Source organism: Haliotis rufescens, unplaced genomic scaffold (assembly GCF_023055435.1).
Source record: "Haliotis rufescens isolate VD_foot unplaced genomic scaffold, xgHalRufe1.0.p SCAF_19, whole genome shotgun sequence".
NCBI classification, from domain to species: Eukaryota; Metazoa; Mollusca; class Gastropoda; order Lepetellida; family Haliotidae; genus Haliotis; species Haliotis rufescens.
The window spans coordinates 6272537-6293549 of NW_025963879.1; the positions used below are offsets into that span (position 1 = coordinate 6272537).

Genomic DNA, 21013 nt, shown 5'->3' on the forward strand with positions numbered 1-21013 from the left:
CGTTCTGAAATGCTGAATGTTAACAGAGGCCATCACAGTCTCTGTTTCATTTCATTCAAGATTCAGGATAAACCACATTTCGGTTTGATGTGCCTATGAAGCTTATACTTCTGATATTGGGGTCTTTAAGTTTCCTTAAAACGAAATAAAAATCAGATGATACACGGATGATACATACATATGCAAGGAAGAGAATTTATGGATGACAACTTCTTTAATATTAGGAACACATTGTTTCGGAGTAATATTCCTCGAGTGAAGGAATAAGTATACACCCCGAAACGCTGTGTTCCCGATAATATACAATGTAGATGATTCCCTTATGTGTTTCACTTCTAAATGCTTTTCAAAGTCATCATACATACATGGTTTTAAAATGATGGGTCAAATACTGCGTTGTTTATCTGTTCCACATAGTGGTAAGTTGTAAATGAGTTTCTGCACGTTAATCACTTGGTTTGTGCAAAGGATGATGCATGTACATGTATACAAATGTCGAGTGTTTGCAATCAGAGCTAGGTAACTGTGGTTGTGATTGGATGAATTCTTTATTCTCGAGGGTAGATCGGACCGAAGCATTAATCACAATGAACAATATACTCAGAATATCTACTCCAATAAAAAAGCAACCCACGGTTTATTGTGTAACTTATAGCGAGACAACTCGGATAATTAATTACATTGTCTACTCACAATGCTAAGCAGGTGCACGAAATAACAGGACCACTTATATAACATCACAAACGAGGATGATGAAACCCACCTTCCAGCAAATTGTATTCATAATGCCTATCAAAGAGACGCTTGTATATTGGAGTAGGGTAGATTCAGCTGTGCACAGAATTGAATCACAGCGTTAACCAATGGCATTTAAGACGTCCTTACACTTAAGAACACATGTAATGCTCATTAGGACAGAAGCGCAACAGATATGAACGATATCGACAGGTTTGTGGGAGGATCAAGGATTCCCAGCTATTTGCGACACAAGATAATACTTCTTCGTCAACAACATCTCACATATCCTGTGATACAAGCGAGATTGCTACAAGAAGATATGTGGAAAGTCTCAATAAAATCACTTCAGATGACCTCCAGAAGATACAAGGAAACCGGTCGTGTTAGTGACAGGGCAAGGAGCGGCAGACCTCGCATCTTGACGGATTCTGACATCAGCTACATAGACGGCGTTATGCACTCAGATGACGAAACGTACTCTCCTGAGTTACAACGTCTGCTTGAAAGTAAAAAGGGTAAATCTGTTTCAACGGTTACAATTTGTCGTGAACGGAACAGACTCGGCTGGGTTCAGAAACAGACTCGATACTGTCAACTCATTCGCCAACCGAACCGGGTGAAACGAAAACACTTTTGTGAGCAGGTCATGACGTCGAATGATACATTTGATGATGTCATATTCACGGATGAGTGCACAGTGAAGCTAGAGTCAACGCTAAAGAAATGTTTTCGGAAGAAAGGGAGTCCACCAAAATTTAAAAGCCGCCCAAAACATCCATATCAAGTACATGTTTGGGCAGGGATTTCAAGATGTGGCGCAACAGATATTTGTCTCTTCACGGGGACTATGGACAGCGAGGCTTATCAAGACATTCTAAAGGAGTTCTTAGTGCCTTTCATTCAGGACAAATACCCAGATGGTCATAGACTAATGCAGGACAACGATCCCAAGCATACCAGTAGGAGTACAACACAGTGGCTATCTTCAAACGGGATTCACCACTGGCCAACGCCTCCAGAATCTCCAGATCTCAACCCAATCGAGAAAGCTTGGGCTTCGTTGAAATGGCATATTAGACGTCGGGTGAAACCGCGAACAAAGGATGAACTTATAAATGGCATTAATGCATTCTGGGCAACGATGGATCCAGGAGCATGCTGCAGACTTATCCGTGGTCTCGACGCAGTTCTACCAAGGGTGTTAGAAGTAGATGGCGCTGCGTCTGGGTTTTGAACGCACTTTTGTATTCCTTATTTTTCAAAGTGCCAGCTGTAAAAATGCGTTAGGAATTAATAATGAATGCAATTAAGAATGCGTCTAAACAACTATGATACCAAATAACCAATAGAAGTATTGGTTGTTATTAAATGTTGATTACCATAATGAATATCATCTGTCTTTATTGTGCCAAGACTAAAGTCTATTCTTTTTACACAAAATACTTGGGACCGTATAATAACACATTACAATGGACGCTAGTTCATGTATATGAGGCGCAGTGTAGCAATCACACGGTTTTTTTATTCCGTGGAAAAGAATTCCAGTTATCAGGGATCAAATATATTAATGTAGTTTCTGTTATTAGGATATGGAAATAAAACGAACAAGTTTAACAGACGGACAAACATTATATTTTCGTATATCATGCTCAAAATAAGAGCTATACATAAAAAATAGTATAGCGACACGCATGTGCCGATACAAAACTTAAGGATACAAAATACTTTAATATACAAAAAGGTCAGTTTTTATGTACACATTAGCCACTAGGGGTCGACAAATAAGCGACAATGACGTTTTCGGCTGTTAATGAAAGTTCATTTTCTTATGGACTGTGCTCACTACCGGGCGTTGTTTTGAGACGATCATGGTTGATGTTTGCACACGATTCCGCCAAAAGACACTATTACATGAAGTGACGAATAAAACTGATTTCAAGGGATTAATTTTAACAAGAATTCTATGTACACGGGAAAACTGGGAATAACTGACTTACCTAAATACACTTGTATTGACATGTTACTTGAAAGCATTGATGGGTTTGCATTTGAGAGTAACTAAATATATTTAGCATGGAAAATAGCACAGTCGAAGTCCCGCCATCCTATATATATATATATTCAAAGGCAATTGCATATATCTCTACAGAGGTGGAAATGGACATTGAAAACCAACGTGACGCTACTAATTGAACAATATTTAAAGTTGAAGATAAAGTTAAAGTTGTGAATTATTAACAGCAGATACATAGGATAAGTAACATTACATTTCATTTATATCATTGGTGGAATTTCAATTCCTTTCATTCGCCGACCCCACACGTATCTGTTTACTTGATTGATGGCGTCTACACATTCTTGTTTTTCCTTTGCTTTGTCCTTGGGTGGGAAGGTATTGAATACGACATCAAATATCATGGCCATCTTTGCGATGTCAAATGGCTGGACAGTGACGTTCTGGCCTGACTTTATCATCCCGTACACATTTCTTTTATACGTTTCTCGCAGGGTGAAAACAGTTTTATAAAGTTCTTTTGCCAGCTGCTTACGGCTCCGTCCACCTCGCTGCCTTGCTTCTTCTACTACGTCCTGTTGAGTATTCCGTGAGTCCAGGGAGGTTTTAATGTTGATATCGCATATTTTGCATGGCAAATCTGCTACCCGCAGATCCCAAAATCTGCTTTCTGTGATGATGTTAGAGTGCGTTGATGTTATGGACGTGGCGGATGGCTTTAGAGTGAATGTCGTTGAGAGGGGAGATGATGACAGTGGTGGTGACGACAATGCATTGTTTAACGGAGACAGGGCAGGTAATGGAAGGACTGATATTGGTGAAGGCGGCGTGGTGTCAGAAACCATCGACTCTACCAACAGTCGCAATTCCTTGATTTCCTTTTTGAGGCTGGCGACTTCAAGTTTCAGTGTGACGATATCTGCGTCACTGGAAGGGTCAGACAGTCCTGTTGTTGAGGTAGATGCATGGCGTGGTGATCGTGTTGTGCACAGCGTCGTTTCAGGCGATGCAAGTGGGGAAGTTGGAGGAGACGATGCATTCGTCGACTTGCCTGATGCCGGTCCTCTTCCAAGAATCAGGAACTATAACGATGTGAAGAAGATTGTTAGGTCATACAACATACATGCACGGGCAACTCAGGTTATAACTTAGCTACCAACTTGCTCATACTTTCTCAGAAGTCTGGTTAATAAGACGAGATAAATTCTTTACTAAAATAATTAGTCATGACAGTGATGAGAAGGAAACCTAAATTCACCTTCTTCGCAGGATTTGTCCTTTTCTTGGTTCGCTCTTGCTCTTGCTGCATATCCTATGAGATACAAAATTAATATATATTACGAAATGTTTTAGGACATCATTTGCAGAGAAACGAAAAGAGAAAGTGAAAATTTATATATAACAGTTACTAAATATAATCCACACAACCATGCAGTAATGTAAACGCTACAAACCTCTCGTTTCCTCTTTCTTATACTGGTCGTGCGAGTACCCTGAAATTAAAATGAATCGGAATAAAATGCAAAGGTTATCAATGGTGAAAAAACATCGTATGTTAAGTTCGTCAATCAATAAGTTATTGCCATTTTTTCACAGCTGTATATAATTCACTGTGTAACGTAAGTTATCATTCGTTTCATGGGTCATGTCTGTTCAGGTGTAAACACATCAATTTATGACATATATACAGGCCGCTTTCTGATGTAATTACATACTTGCATATGTAGCTGTTGAAATCATTGTCAAAGTAAGTCAAATGGATTACATGCACAGATAATCTATGCAATTTGCATTAAATTCCAATTGGAACATTGGCATGAAATATTGTTGCTGAATTGAATAATGCCAATTTAAGATCTACTAGTATTTTATAATCAGAGCTTCATTGTACCTCCAGATTATTTCATTTATAACAGTTTTCCGTGAGTGACATATTTTCTTATTTTAATTGACATCCTCCCTTTGTATCTCTAAATCAAACAAATGTACGTCTAACGTGTACATTTTCAGTTATTCAGTCATTACTATGTAATATTTACCATTGTAGAAGGTACAACAACCTCTGGCGGAGACTTGGGGGGAAGTGTCCATGTTGGATCACGGCCTGTATCACTTTCATTCCCGCTCTCACTGAGGTACAGTTGAAAGCTTTCAACCTGAATGAAAGATTAATCATTAGTCAATGGAGATAGAACAGTATTATATTAGGTGAAGTTCTTGTCATCGAAAGGTATTAAAAACTAATATAGAACTGTAGGGTGTACGCCACGGCGTGTATAGTTACCTCTGAACCTGTCTCTTCTGGTGTACACGAAGCTGTGTGTCTGGATTGCTGGTAACCCTGGAAAACAATGTCAACTGTACATAAGCATATACGAAGCCAAGGCTACAAATGTGTGTATTGTAGTTTACACAATACTATTTGCAAACAAATTGACATTTCAGTATAGAATTCGATATAAATATTTTTTTTACAAAAGTTACATTCGTGCTTCTCGACTACCTACAAATTGTCATTTAGAAAGTGGTCACAAATGAAACAAATGTTATATTTGGGAAACAACTCTCTTAGTACAGATTATCCTACTTTTTGGACAGGTATTTTATATATTATGATGGTATTACAGGAACTGGCGTTGTACTAGGAATACAATGATAATCTTGAAATGAAGACCAACCAGACAGAATTGCACAAGATTAACGAGAGCCATCCTGCATCTATATATGTACAAGGCTACTCTTGTTTTAATAACGATTTGGTACACGTGGACATTGTTTGCACTTACTGTTAAGACAATGTCCTCGTACGGAATGCATCGCTTGTTTGACGTGATGATCATTCCTAGGAAAGGGTCATTAACGTACACAGATGCATCGAATATCCTCCCATTGACACGATGAAAAAAGCAATCCCCTCCAGTCAATTTACGCGATTCTTCGGATGCCTGTGTTCCCTTTGGTTGACGACGATCAACCAACCGTTCAGGTACGATGGTCCTTGTGAATCCTGAACATTCAAAAGTAAGTTATATATTGGAGTTATTCTAATAGTATAATAATCGTATGTACGTGTACAAAACGAGTGATAAGACTATAATATTTGTGTGCTTACACTTCCTTGTTTCAAATGTTCCATGCAGTGTCATGGTGAAGGTCGTAACATAGATATGTTAAGAAACCCATTTCCTGCTCATATTTAAAACGATTGCCATGAAGCAAAGAAAAACTCTTGATTTACGTGGCGTAAAATACATTGGTATATGTATTGTTGATTGGGGATACATTTTAGAGAATACTCGATATGATTTGCTTACCTTTATCTAAACAATAGAGATGGAAATCCCAAACAAGAATCTCCATGATTCTAATGAGTGATTCGCCCTGCATTTGTTGTTCTCCAGCAGTCAATCGGCTCAAAACTCCTTGAGACAATACGTTGTTCTGGTCGTAGATTTCAAGGAGCAGCACAGCAAGTTTTTGTTCGACTGTAGGGCTAAACAGCCTGGGTCCAGGTAAACAGTTCCTGCTCTCTCGGTTTCCCCGGATAGTCACTGCACTGAAAGTGTCATCGTCCAGCTGACTAAGGAATGACGAAACTTCATCTTCCATGTTGCCTGTAATTGACATATCATATTATAGTGATCCCATTGTCTGGTATGTCGCAAATGCCAAAATGACAGAGCAATATTCTCTGAAGTATAAATAGTTTAGGGTTTTCACGCATCTACAGGTTCGTCGTGGTCATGACATAACTGATCACCTGTATGGCCTTCTTTTACACATTATTACACATTATTATTGATTTTATACACCCGTGAAAAACACCGCCAGACGTACTGTGGTACTGATGGCAAACCTTTTACCACGCCTCCCCAATGTCTACATGTGTAGACTATAGAATCAGATTGTTAGCTAAGGATCTGACCTAGTGTAGCATGTACATGTTATGTCTCTCATGTAATATATATTCATAACAATCTGGGAATGTGAGCCATATCATCATAAGTACATACTGCATCGACTGTTGTGTTGATATTATGGCATTTAAAATTTATAGGTTAAATTATCATATTTTACCGTCTGGTTTTCGGTTTCCTGCAGCTATTTCAAACGTATCACTGTGTAATGTACGTATATTGTCTTATAAACATGCGAATAAACATTTATAAAACAGAAACGTACCTATGGAAATCCAAGTGTTCCATTTCTTGGGGAAGTTGTCGAAATGGACGTTGACTTTCCTCCAAACTAGGTCAACATCCACTACACACCCGGATCTCCACTTGCCGGATTCGGTGTCAAGAGCCTGAACACGAGTGCCAACACGTACGCTAGTTGTCTCCTCCATGGTTTGGGATGTTAAGCTATATTCGTTGAAACGTTATTTATAGTCATTTGACTCAAAGCCGTTGGTAAATAAGCCGTTACCAATCAGTGCCAATGACCACTGTTGTTGTTTTAAGTCTAGGGCAGCAAAGGTTTACTACAGACGGGGAGAAAACGATGTTGTTTCAGCACTTGAGAATACAATAGACACCAGTAAGATGGCACGCTTGGCGTCCTTTCGCAACGGCGTCGGCATGTCAAAGCCCCTCTATTGATGTCAAAAAGGAATTGAATGTTTTTTCTTGAAATCCGGATGATAAGTGTGAGAAGCCATCAAAGAGATGGCATCGTGTTTGCTTAGAATATAGAATAATGACTTCAAAGACATTGCACTGTGAGTCATTTTTGTCGTCTTGTTCTTAACATTCCTTCCCTGGAATAGGATTGCTATGCAGTGTATGATTTATTTGACGTTACTTTGAATTCGACACCAGAGGTTATGCCCGAACATGTTATGTATCGATACCGGTTGTTTATAAATGTTCAGTAAACTAATCTCAAAATTCCCAAATTCTATATAAGCAACCCCTAAAGCCCCCTCTTGGGTTGCACACACCACTTTCGCCCCTTTCGGAAAGACATTAAATACGCATCAGTCGGAAAGCGCACGTTAAATCTCCAAAGTAAGTACATGTGAGTAAGTGAGGGAGGGCCAAAATTGAAACATTCTCATGTCGTTGTGTTTAGTTATGCATGTGCGCCTGCACTAATGAAGTGAGTGAATGTTAAGAAGTTAAGAAGACAAGATCACATGTACCTGCATCATGCATCACAGAAAACAATGTAGGTATGGTTTGACACTGTTTTATAACGGGTTTTTTTAAAACGGATAGGACAAAACAAGCCTGTGCTGGCTTCTGCTGCTGCCTCTCCGAAGATCTGAATAATAAGGTTATCATACTCATTGCCACATATTAGTTCTAAAATAAGCACATTAACAACGCGGGAGTGTTGGCTCATTGTTTATGTACCACACCCTATATTAATGGAGTGTAGGACATTTCCCCCACAACGACAATTCCCAATTCGGACAACAGCCCGTAATGAAATTTCCTCACATTGAATATATTAATAATTTATATTACAGTTTTATTTACACTTTGATAAACTATTATAATATGAACATTAAAAGTCATCATCACATGTCAAGTTCACTAAATGTCATCAGCTGGAGGTCACATAGGAAATATGTTTTACTCTTTGTTCTTCATTTAAAAAAGAGAGGACACAACTCATTCATGAATATTCTTTTTTAAACGAAGGAAACAACTCATTTATGAATATTCTTATATTAAACGTAACATGTTTAAAATTAATCTTTTTTATAATAGTCCAAGATAAGGAACATTGAGCAAATTATCTATGTTGTGTAAAATAATCATGATCGAGTTCAAACCCGGAAAGACTATTTCGTAAATGTTTGTACAAATTTTTAGTTGTCTTTTTACCTCATCCGACTGCTCGGAAACTAGTCTCAGATAAACACAGATTCTAACCAAGTCTGATCTTCTTTGACAAAGAATGCATGAACCGGTTGAGTGACCTCCTCCCATCAGGTTGAAAGGATTACCCACAGAGAAAGAAAGGATTAGAAATCTACATGCTATTATGTATTCACTACAAACTTCCCCTTATATTAAACTGATACCCTTGGTATCCCCTAATGAGATCATGTATACTTTGTCGCACCCGGCAATTGTTAAGATCACAAATCCTATCTTACTTACTTACTTATATTAGGAGATTTTACGTGCGCTTTCCGACTGGAGCGTATTTCGCACACGGGCCCGGCCGGGCAAATCCTATCTACAGTCAGGCAGTCTATATATGTTTCCAATATCCTGTTATAATTAGTGGTGAATGATAGAAAACACATTCTGATAGATATCCTGAGACGCCTCCAAAAGTCCACTTTATAATTCTTACAAAAAGTAATATGCTTTAAAGTAACAGCATTTGATGGCTAATCCACTTATACCAATATGCTCATCGCATCAAGTGTTATAGCAAGTGAATAGCAATCGTATATGCAAAAATCAAACTGCTGAGGATACAATGTACTTAAAGCGAGCTGCAATCTTCATTCGGATATTATATATTCGTTATGGTGATCTGTAACTGATCAGGACGGATCCTCAGATCCGACCTCCAAACACACAGGTTTCGGAGTCCATACCACACAACCAACTAAAACCACACAATCCTTCCGACTCCCAAACAACCAATCAATATTCACGGCAGAACTAATGGGCATGGCCTCAGCCCTCCATAATCAAGAATCCAAAAACCACAAAAAAATCCTAATACTTACCGACTCCCTAAGTGGACTGCAAGCCCTCCAAAACAAAAATACCAAAAACCGACCTAAATTAATAAATCAAATACTTAAAAGCTCCAACGACCTAACTAAGGCAGGCAAACAAATAACCTTCTTGTGGATACCCACCCACGTAGGAATATACGGTAATGAAAACGCCGATAAAGCAGCTAAACTATCCCTCAAAATCCCAGAAATAAGCTTAAACTTACCTATCTCAAAATCAGAAATTAAAAGTGTAAACAAGCAAAAAATCACAAAAAAATGGCATAACCTGTATCTAAACTCAAATAGCCAAATCAAAAAAGTGCTCAGCAAACCACTAACCAAACCAAAAATTCTCCATCCATCCAAAAAAATCGACAGAGTAATCACTAAACTCCAAACAGGACACACCAACCTAAATAACCACCTAAAAAAATTTAAAAAACACACTACAGGTAACTGCCCACACTGCAAACAACCAGAAACCCCAGAACACACACTCATCCACTGCACACACTACCTAACACATCGAACCGCATTACAAACCACCCTCAATCTAAACAAGGCTCTAACTCTAGAAGCAATACTAAACCCACAAAATAAACTAGAAAACTTCAAGGCCTTAGGCGTATTCTTAATAAAAACGGAACTAATAAAACGCATCTAAAAACACAATAACCTACCAAATCAAAATCACATAAACAAACAAACATCCACCATACCCAGCTCCCTTAGTTCTCCTCCCCAATCCCATCGGCATCTATTCCAAATCTCAAAATTCCCAAATTCTATATAAGCAACCCCTAAAACCCCCCTCTTGGGTTGCACAGACCACCTTCGCCCCTTTCGGAAACACATTAAATGGCCTGGCCGGGCCCGTGTGCGAAATACGCACGTTAAATCTCCAAAGTAAGTAAGTAAGTAAGTGTAACTGATCATGAAGTTTATTGTACTCTCACCTACTGACCAGTCTTAATGCGTTCTGATGCCATTGTAAAATCCCTGGCTGCCTCTCTTTCTTTGATGTTTAGACGGAGAAAATCTATTGTTTTAGAACAATCTCTGTTTACTGATAGAAATGTACATACTATGATATATTTACCATATTTGACACATGTTATTGGATGCACGCAATGAATACATGGTTTAAACATATTTGTATTTCAACTGAAATTTGGGATTGGTAAACAAGACAACGCTTATTTGAATATCTCTTCCAACATAGAAATCTGATCTAGTTATGGTGTATACATAATATTTACAGAAAAAATACCTTGGTCTTCAGTTATCAAGAGTGACCAGTTGTGTCCAGGTTTATCGTCAGAATGATAGGGTTAAACGTGATATTACCTACTGCATAATGTACACAAGATACATGCATATTATATGCTAGGGTTTGGTGTATTATTTAAGTTAAAATCTTCAAGAATCCGTAAAGTACTGTATTAATATTATATCCTTTTATGTAATTTAATAAATTGCTTCTAATTTGATTATAATTGCAACAAACAAAGACGTAATGTAGCGGGTCTTCATAATGGTGACCACAGGATACATGAAGGCGGATAAAGTTATAGTGGGGCGTATGGTGAGAAGGGTGTGTATGTATGTAAGCATGAGTACGAGGGATACATGAGGGCGGATATAGTTATAGTGGGGCGTATGGTGAGAAGGGTGTGTATGTATGTAAGCATGAGTACGAGGGATACATGAGGGCGGATATAGTTATACTGGGATGTATGGTGAGAGGGGTGTGTATGTATGTAAGCATGAGTACGAGGGATACATGAGGGCGGATATAGTTATACTGGGATGTATGGTGTGAGGGGTGTGTATGTATGTAAGCATGAGTACGAGGGATACATGAGGGCGGATATAGTTATACTGGGATGTATGGTGAGAGGGGTGTGTATGTATGTAAGCATGAGTACGAGGGATACATGAGGGCGGATATAGTTAAAGTGTGATGTATGGCGAGAGGGGTGTGTATGAATGTAAGCATGAGTACGAGGGATACATGAGGGCGGATATAGTTATACTGGGATGTATGGTGTGAGGGGTGTGTATGAATGTAAGCATGAGTACGAGGGATACACCTTTAAAGGGGCACTGATCTAACGCAATTCCCCGGGACTGGTTGTTGCCTTTGTTATTGTTTTTTTCCCAGTGAGTACCCGGATGTATAGCAGAAATCTAGACTAGTTTGCGAACTCTGCTGCGCCATTCGTAAGCGCATTAGTCACTTGTATGGGTAGTAATAAGGGCGTATGGTCACATTGATCAACAAAATGAAATACAGTTTTCAAGATAATAAGGAAATGTAAGTATCTTTGTGGGTAGCATCGGTAATGGTGACGTAGTTTTGATAAGTCACTTGCTTGGTAATTTTGCGATTTTCGTTTACACTATTTTAACTTGCAACACAAAGTTTCACCTGAGCATTGCTTTTTGATAGTGTGTATATTTTTGTCAAAATGTGTAACATTTTAAAATTTATTAAACGCCTAAATATTCAGTTATTTAACAAAGTGACTGAAAAACATTTCCATCTGTATTATTATGATAACGAATTCCAAACATTTTGATGTTTAATGTCATCACCAAGAGACTGAAAAGTACATTTCTGTGTTGTTTGGCTTCTAATCCTACATAATAATCTGTTGTGATGTTTGTAGGCCCTTTTGATCGTCTAAATCAATCTGGACAGATTTTTTTAGTCAAAATGACTGAAATATTTACACATTTTATAAATTGCCTGAGAGAATTATATTTTACAAATTGACGGTAATATATACACGCTTACAAGGGAAAAGGCCTGTGAAAACAACGTCTATCGCGCATTGAAGAATTTCCCAACCAAGACGTAGAAAAACAAGGACGAATCGGTTCAATGCTACAGCAAATGAAGGAAAACAAAATGCAAATACCATAAGTACAACCTACCAAATTTATGTGTATAAATTTTAGGCAGCTTCCTTGTTCGAGTAATGTATCCGTGAATATCCACACAAAGGAACAATAGCCCACTCGTCTGCAGCTGTACAAAGAAACTTATTCGATGTCACATGTCTCTGTAACAATCAAGATATACATCGTTTCGGAATATTATAACCCGTGTTCGTTTCTCAACTGATCACTTAGATTGTTTCAGGTGTTTCACATAGGTGTCAAGTCTCAAAGGTCGGCTGAGAAAGCCCACGTGACAACTATTTTCATAACGTCCACGGTTCCTACAAAAATCCATTGAGTGATAGATAACAATGAGCAATCAATCAACGTATTATCAGTTAACCCTTTGAACAAAGTATGTTGTTTTTACATCAGCACTTCACGCCATGATATGAGTGTATTCCCTTTGTTTTAGTAAACCTAGACATGTAAACACTCACTTTTGACATATCCACTGTGCAAGATAACAGTGATTAATCAATCAACGTATTTCCTGTTATTCCTTTGATGACTAGGAACGATCCGTTGATTTACAAAAATAAGTAAATCAACCGATCATTCACCTCTTGCTGGGCTGCCACGTGCATATTACATAACACAAATTTCACCTCACTTCAAACCTGGATTTAGATTGAATAATTACCCCAGACACAATAAATGCCAAATGGGAACCTTTGTCAGGTAATCTAAGTGGTGCTACCACTAATTGTACCTGTAATAAATTCATTAACTGAGCATCAAGTGAATGACGACAAATACACAAGTGTAGGGTTATACCAGAAAACGTGGATGACATCAAGGGAGTAGTAATCGTATAATCGACGCATTCCGAAATCCGAAAATGCTTTCACTGCATGGATACTTTTTTTTATATTAAACTATAACCGCCTGGGGTATTTCCAAATGACGACATCCGATGAGCTCCACCGTTCTTTTTGTCTGTTTGTTTAGGCTGAAGAAATTAATTAACATGCGCCCTTTGAAGAAATCTTTATAGATCACAGTTAACCAATCAGTGTTCAAAAATCCGTAAAACAAATATTGCCTCCAGCCTCCAAAGTTTATTTAGCTGTACTTGCAGACGGTAGCCCAGTCTCTGGTCACGCTCAGTTGCGTTGCGTATCATCCGGGTACTCACGGGGGAAAAACAATAACAAAGGCAACAACCAGTCCGGGGAAATGCGTTAGATCAGTGCCTCTTTAAAGTGTGAAGGGTGTAAGGGTATGATGAGAGGGGTGTGTATGTATGAAAGCAAAAGGCATGAATACATGAAGGCTGACGTAGATATAGTGTGATGAATGCAGTGGAACTACGGGAGGGGTGGGAGAAGTGTGTATGTACATGTATGTTAGCACTGGCACATGGGGGCTGACGTAGATATCGTGTGATGAATGTAGGGGTATGGTGGGAAATGATGATGCGCGCGTGCATGGGGATACGAGGGTTGGCGTAGATATCGTGAGATGTTTGTGTAAGTATGCAAGTATTATGGAAACATAAGAGGACCGTCGGACTTAGGGTTGCGTGATTGGACGTGCTTGTATTGATGTTAATTTTAATAATGATGTTTTATGCTTTAGTGTATCAAACGTCATATTGGTCGGGCATTGTACATACCCACCCGAAATACCCGCAATATGCTGGCAGACTCACAGGATTTGCAACATTTACAAAATGAAATCATATTTGTATGATTTAAACAAAATTTATTTGAAAATGAAATGGGATTGCTCAACAGACATACACTTGCAAAAGTCCTCTCCCTTACAAAATAACAATAAGAAATGTAACATCTAACACAAATTTCTTTGTGAGGGTAATATAATTATGTACCGATTAAATAATGTTGATATCACCTTGTAGATTAGTATTTACAAACAACACGGTCTTGATATTAAAGCCCCTGATATGAGGGGCGGTCGTGTAGCCTAGTGGTTAAAGCGTTCGCTCGTCACGCCGAAGACCCGGGTTCGATTCCCGACATGGGTACAATGTGTGAAGCCCATTTCTGGTGTCCCCCGCCGTGATATTGCTGGAATATTGCTAAAAGCGGCGTAAAACCATACTCACTCACTCACCCTGACATGAAAATGGCCCCTGGTATGTTTATCTAATATCACAATAACTCAAACTTTAACTTTGAAAACTGTCTTCGTTATGGTTGTCACTGGATCATCATGAATAAATCTGTAATACCTGTGTTCGTTTAAATCGCTACAGCCCAGTCTTATGTTGATTAAATATATTACCAAATGATTAAAATAATCTATGGGAAGGGGAAATATTGTTTTTATAATTCAGTGCCGCAAAGAGGATTCTGGAGTATGTTGTATAATCTAGTATCGTATGTGGATCATCGTCTTTATACTGGGTCGATAATACATTCACTAGTCAGGAGGTTCTCTTGTCAATTGTATTTATATTAATATAAATTATTTTCAAAATAAATCAACTAAATTATCATTTTTAATGTCTTAAATATTCTAGTTTATGTCCCTAACTTACGTTTAACATCAGCCATGTTCAGATCAGAGAGTTATAATTCACCCAATATGCCGCTGATAAGAAAATAAATTTGAATGCCCGCCGGATTTAATCGGAGCATATATGTTAACGTTGTATAGAGGTCTGACGTAAATTGACTATCGCCTGTCTGTAAAGTGCGACCCTCATGGCGCTCTTATGTATTGGAAATATCAAGGTAGGTTTTTAAATGAACATGTAAAATAACATCAACATTATTTCTGAAATTACATTTGTTCGTCATTGAGAATATTGTGATTGTCATTGTCTTACTTAAACCAATCGAGCGACTCTCGTTTTCATTTCTTGTAACGGTGAGGCATTAATACATTCTTACACCCCTCACGTAATTTGCCTCGTCTCAATAAACAAATCAAAGCAAAGCTTGTATAATCGGTAATGATGTAGCCGCCCTAACAGACGGGCGTGACGCTTTGATGACAATACCCTAATTACTTCATGATATACATGACGATGAATGAGCGGCGACAGTCGGTTCAAATGTGTAATGTTTACATGTACTCATCAGTTCTAAGAAATATACGTCTGATCGATTTAAATTTCTCAATCAAATCTAGTTATAATTAGACTGATAAATCTATGTAAGAAAATGCATGCATATCCCCGTGCCTTTCTCTAATATACGAAACCAGCTCTTCCCTAAGTTTATTTCTGAAGCTTCGTGTAAAGTTGTGTTATTTCATTGTGGTAACAGTTCATGTATGTCTTTGACTTGAATTTGCATGTATTTGCGGTGGATACGCTCTAAACCTGGTATGATTCATAAACACATGCTTATGATATAGTCGGAATGGAATGGAAAAGAGGATAATTATGGAAATGGTTTTGTTGAATTTATTTCCATCTCAAAAGGCGTATTTGTTTACAATGTTAATAATCGTTCACACATGAAGAACCAGTAACTGTGTAATACAAATACCTAACGACAACCACTGTGTCTCGAAAGTGGCGCGAAAGTGGCGCGATAGTGCCGTAAAAGTGGCGCGAAAGTGCCGTGAAAGTGGTGCGAAAGTACCGCGATCTTGTAAAATGTTATCGCGAAAGTGGCGCGAAAGTGGCGCAATAGTTTCGCGTAAGTGTCTCAAAAGTGGCGCGATAATTCCGCGTTAGTGCCGCAATAGTGGCGGGAAAATTTCGCGAAAATTTCGCGAAAATAAGGGAAGTTACTTATGAAATGTAGTGTACATACATACACCCTCCTCCCACCATGTATCAGTACATACATACATACACCCTCCTCCCACCATGTATCAGTGCATACATACATACACCCTCCTCCCACCATGTATCAGTACATACATACATACACCCTCCTCCCACCATGTATCAGTGCATACATACATACACCCTCCTCCCACCATGTATCAGTGCATACATACATACACTCTCCTCCCACCATGTATCAGTACATACATACAAACACCCTCCTCCCACCATGTATCAGTGCATACATACATACACCCTCCTCCCACCATGTATCAGTACATACATACATACACCCTCATCCCACCATGTATCAGAGCTTACATACATACACCCTCCTCCCACCATGTATCAGCGCTTACATACACCCTCCTCCCACCATGTATCAGTACATACATACATACACCCTCCTCCCACCATGTATCAGTGCATACATACATACACCCTCCTCCCACCATGTATCAGAGCTTACATACATACACCCTCCTCCGACCATGTATCAGAGCTTACATACATACACCCTCCTCCCACCATCTATCAGTGCTTACATACATACACCCTCAAGCAATTAATATATACTCTTCAAAAAAGAAACTTGACACTGACTTTCAAAATGTAATATAATGCGATTGTTTCAAAATAGGACACAGAAACCATAATTGAAACACTGTTTGAAGATCAATGTACACAATGTTAAAAACATTAATCGTACACAGGTACATGATACAGTTAATGTCACAGGGGTACAGAAAATGTCAGTATCGGTTGTGCCCACCACATGCATCAATCACCGCTTGACACCGACGACCCATAGATGCAATCAAGCTGTCAATAACACGCTGTTGGATGTGCTGCCATTCATGCTGAAGTGCATCAAGAAGCGCCGGAAGTGTTTGACGGTGGATTCCTTCTGCGAACGCGTCGACCCAACTCGTCCCACGGATGCTCAAACGGGGACAAATCTGGTGACCAGGCTGGCCAAGGTAATGTCTGGATGTTGTTGTGCTGTAAGAAGTCCTGACAAACACGTGCAATATGCGGTCGAGCGTTGTCCTGCTGGAACTGTCCGCCATGAACGTTGACGTGAGGAAGAACGTAAGGCTGTAGGATCAAGTCTCTGTTAACGCACACCTGTCAATGCACCTGCCATATGCACGTGAGGCGTCCTACTATGACACTCCCGCCGCCAAATGGGACAACCTACTACACACAGTTGGGGGCGTAACGTTCACCCTGACATCTGTAGACACGTGCACGCCCATAAGCACGTGTGAGTAGGAAACGGGACTCGTCAGTAAACAGTACATTTCTCCACCTTGCACGTGCTCATCTAACCCTCTGTTGGCACCAAAGCAGACGGTCCGCCAGATGACGTGGGGTCAATACATGACATCGAACAGGTCTTTGTGCAAAAAGTCCAGCCTCCCTCAGTCTTTTGCGTACCGTTTGATCTGATATTCTGCGTACCCCAGGGATATCTGTGGTTGTAGATGTGGCTGTGGTAGTGCGGTCTCGGAGGTGTCGCAGCCGGATGTATCGATCTTGTGCTTGGGTTGTCACCCTTGGTCTTCCTGACCTTGGTCTGTCGTCAACTCTGTTGGTGTTGTTGTATTGGGTCCACAGTGCGGAGATTGTCTGTCTGGATACGCCAAAGTGCCTGGCCACTTCTTGCTGTGTTGCTCCAGCTTGTAATCTCCCAATGGCGTTGTTCCGTTGAGCTGCATTCAAGTCTTGGCATTCTGTCACCGCTTCTACTGCTGTTTTAAGGACTGTATGAACAGCCGTTGATGTGGATTTTTATACCCATTCAGCAGGGGGGCCTGCATGCCTAAAATGCAGGATCCTGTGCTGCACGTTTTTTACAGGCGGTTGCTGTAAAATTGATCCCCAAACGCTATGTTTATGTGCTTTGCATGTGTTTTCACGAATTAAAGACACATCATCTTTCTGTTTGACTTATTTGGTTCTCATTTAATGTAATTATTTTAGATATTTGGCAAAAAGTGGTTTTACATCTATGTCAAGTTTCTTTTTTTGAAAAGTATATTACATAAAAGGATATGATATTAATACAGTACTTTACGGACGTGAAGCCCTATCTTCTGAAGCAAATCAATCAATTTTCCTGTATGTCCATACTTTCATCATAAATTCTGGTAGATATAAACTTACATAATAAACCAAACCCCCATATAATATATGTGTATCTTGTGTACATTATGTAGTAGTTAATATTACGTATAACCCCATCATTCTGACGATCAAAACCGGGCACAGCTGGTCACGCTTGATAACTGATCACCAAGGTATTTTTTCTGTAAATACACCTTAACTATACCTGATTTCTATGCATGGGAGAGGTATTCAAATAAGTGTTGTCTTGTTTACCGGTCCCAAATTTCAGTTGAAATAAAAATATGTTTAAACCATGTATCCCGTATTCATTGCATTCATTCAATTACACGTGTAAAATATGGTAAATGTATCATAGTATGTACATATTTTTTTCTTAAACAATAGATTTTCTCCGTCTAAACATCAAAGAAAGACAGGCAGCCAGGGATTTTACAATTGCATCAGAACGCATTAAGACGTTCAACTGGTCAGTAGGTGAGAGTAAATAAACTTCAGTTACAGATCTCCATATCTAATATCCGAAAGAAGATTGCAGCTCGCTATTATCCTCAGTAGTTTGATTTTTGCATAATTATACAATTGCTAGTCACCACTCAATAACACTTCATGCGATAAACCATAACATGTTATGGCTTGTTTTGTTCTATCCGTTTTAAAAAATGTTATATGACAGTGTCAAACCATACCTACATTGTTTTCTGTGATATATCATGATATAACATTTATACTAAGTTTTCCTATAATAATTAGATCCACATCAAGTGCTTTTATGAGTTATCATGGTGTAATATTAATACATCATTTCATATTTTAGATAAATACTAGCCTAAGGTATCAAGATCCCATCTCCCAGATATAATATTCAATAAGACAAAAGATATGTCTACATGGTCTTATAGATTGCCTTGAACTCCTGTTGGACTGGCACTAATCTTGTTGACATATTTACTGGGTGCTTGGAAAGAGATTATGGTGTCACTATAGATGACCTTGTATGGGGGCTAACCCTTAATGAGTCTAAATTGAAGTAATTGCTGAATGTTCTAATATAGGTGATGAAAGATTTACTTAAATACAATATTTTGTTAAATACATACAGAAGCAAAATGTTAAGCAGAAGGGGTTTGACGCTCATACCAAGCAGATCTCAATCCCACAGCCCAGAGGGTTGTACCAACTCTCTGTGGCACCCTCAGCTATATTCTAAGATATTTTAAATTGTTCATTGTTAATTGGTCTTGAAAATAAAATTGTAATTAGTCTCCTGTGACTCCGGCTCTTTGCTGACTAATTCTCCCAAGAAAACCAGCTCGCCATTTGGAAGGTTTTGTTCATCCGTACAGAACCATAATAATACCATGATAATTTGGCGGAGAATCATAGATTTCGGAACCACGGAGCCCAGGAACTAACTACGACCAGCTACAAGAACCCATTGATCATCTGATGGAATAACAAGCAAGCTGCATCCACCTCTGACCTCAACACTGGATTAAAGACAACCAACTCCTCAAAAGAAACCAACAAAGGAAGAAAAAGTCTTCAAATATTGTAAGTTCTTCAATACATTGTTGATTACTTTGACCAATCCACAACTGACTCCAGACCAACGACACAGACTACCTAGATTTTTGGGACAAAATAGAGACATATTTTCAATGAGTCTTGCAGACTTAGGAAAGACTGACATGCACCACCATATTATTGACACTGGCAACCATCCACCCTTTAAGTGTAGACCATATCGCCAATCTCCTCATTTCCAAAAAGTCGCTGAAGAACTTATTGATGATTTTCTGAAGTATGATTTGATCGAGGAGTCTACTTCTGTGTATTCAGCTCCCATTATCCTAGTCAAGAAACGTGATGGCTCATATAGATTTGTTTGTGACTACAGAAAGTAGAATTCTGTCACTTTACCAATGTCATGGCCTCTTCCTTGTTTTTGATGATGTTGTTGATCACATCGTCAATGCACAAGCTAAGATCTTCTTAACTTTAGACCTTGCTAATGGCTTCTTCCAAGTGCCATTACATGAAGATTCAAAAGCATAAAACTGCTTTCATCACCCATCAAGGCCTTTATAAATTCAAACGCTTGCCCCAAGGTTTGACAAATTCTCCACTTTGTTTTCAACAGCTCATGAGCAAAGTGCTAAGAAAATTGCTTTTTAAGGTTGCGCTGATTTACATTGATGATTTGATAATTTACAGCAAAAACTTTGAAGAGCATCTCCAGCATTTGGAGCAAGTATTTTACTATCTTAAACAGGCAAAATTAACACTAAAGCCATCCAAATGCAATTTTGCAAGGGACAAAGTTTCTTTTTTGGGTCATGTATTATCATGTGGAGGTGTTCAAGTTGATGACAAAAAGATTGAAGCAATTAGAACCTTTCAAGTGCCCAAATCACAAAAGCAGATTCGCTCCTTCTTAGGCCTCACAAACTTCTACAGGAAGTATGTGAAAATTATGCTCACATAGCGCTTCCACTGAATGCTTTGCTATAGAAGCATTCAGAGGCAGAAGTAGGAAAGAAACCAAAGTTCCAATTGTCACTTGAGTGTGATCAGGCATTCAATACACTCAAATATGCTATGAGTAATACACCTGTTCTGGCTTATCCATATTTTGACAAAGAATTTCTTCTGGCAACTGATGCCAGTGATATGAGCATAGGTTTTGTTTTGAGTCAAAAAGATGAGAAAAATAATGAACATCCAATAGCTTATGGTGGTA

At 38.8% G+C, this 21013-nt stretch overlaps 1 protein-coding gene across 3 annotated transcripts in view; it reads right to left on the bottom strand.

The window, feature by feature from the left end:
* The window catches only part of LOC124148413, a 204024-nt gene that overhangs the window by 47418 nt on the left and 135593 nt on the right, over window positions 1-21013 (bottom strand). Inside the window, exons 1-7 of one of the 3 annotated variants that reach the window (XM_046519493.2) lie at window positions 6067-7697; window positions 5539-5759; window positions 5037-5093; window positions 4792-4908; window positions 4207-4245; window positions 4011-4064; window positions 1250-3834 (exon numbers count right to left, since the gene is read on the bottom strand). The exons of 1 other annotated variant lie outside the window; for it this stretch is intronic. In XM_046519493.2, the coding sequence (XP_046375449.2) occupies window positions 3013-3834; window positions 4011-4064; window positions 4207-4245; window positions 4792-4908; window positions 5037-5093; window positions 5539-5759; window positions 6067-6379 (1623 nt within the window). In that variant the 5' untranslated portion in view covers window positions 6380-7697 and the 3' untranslated portion in view covers window positions 1250-3012. Of the gene's footprint in view, window positions 1-1249; window positions 3835-4010; window positions 4065-4206; window positions 4246-4791; window positions 4909-5036; window positions 5094-5538; window positions 5760-6066; window positions 7698-21013 lie in introns of those variants that run through there. One more of the 3 variants, XM_048398841.1, reaches the window with a different exon arrangement.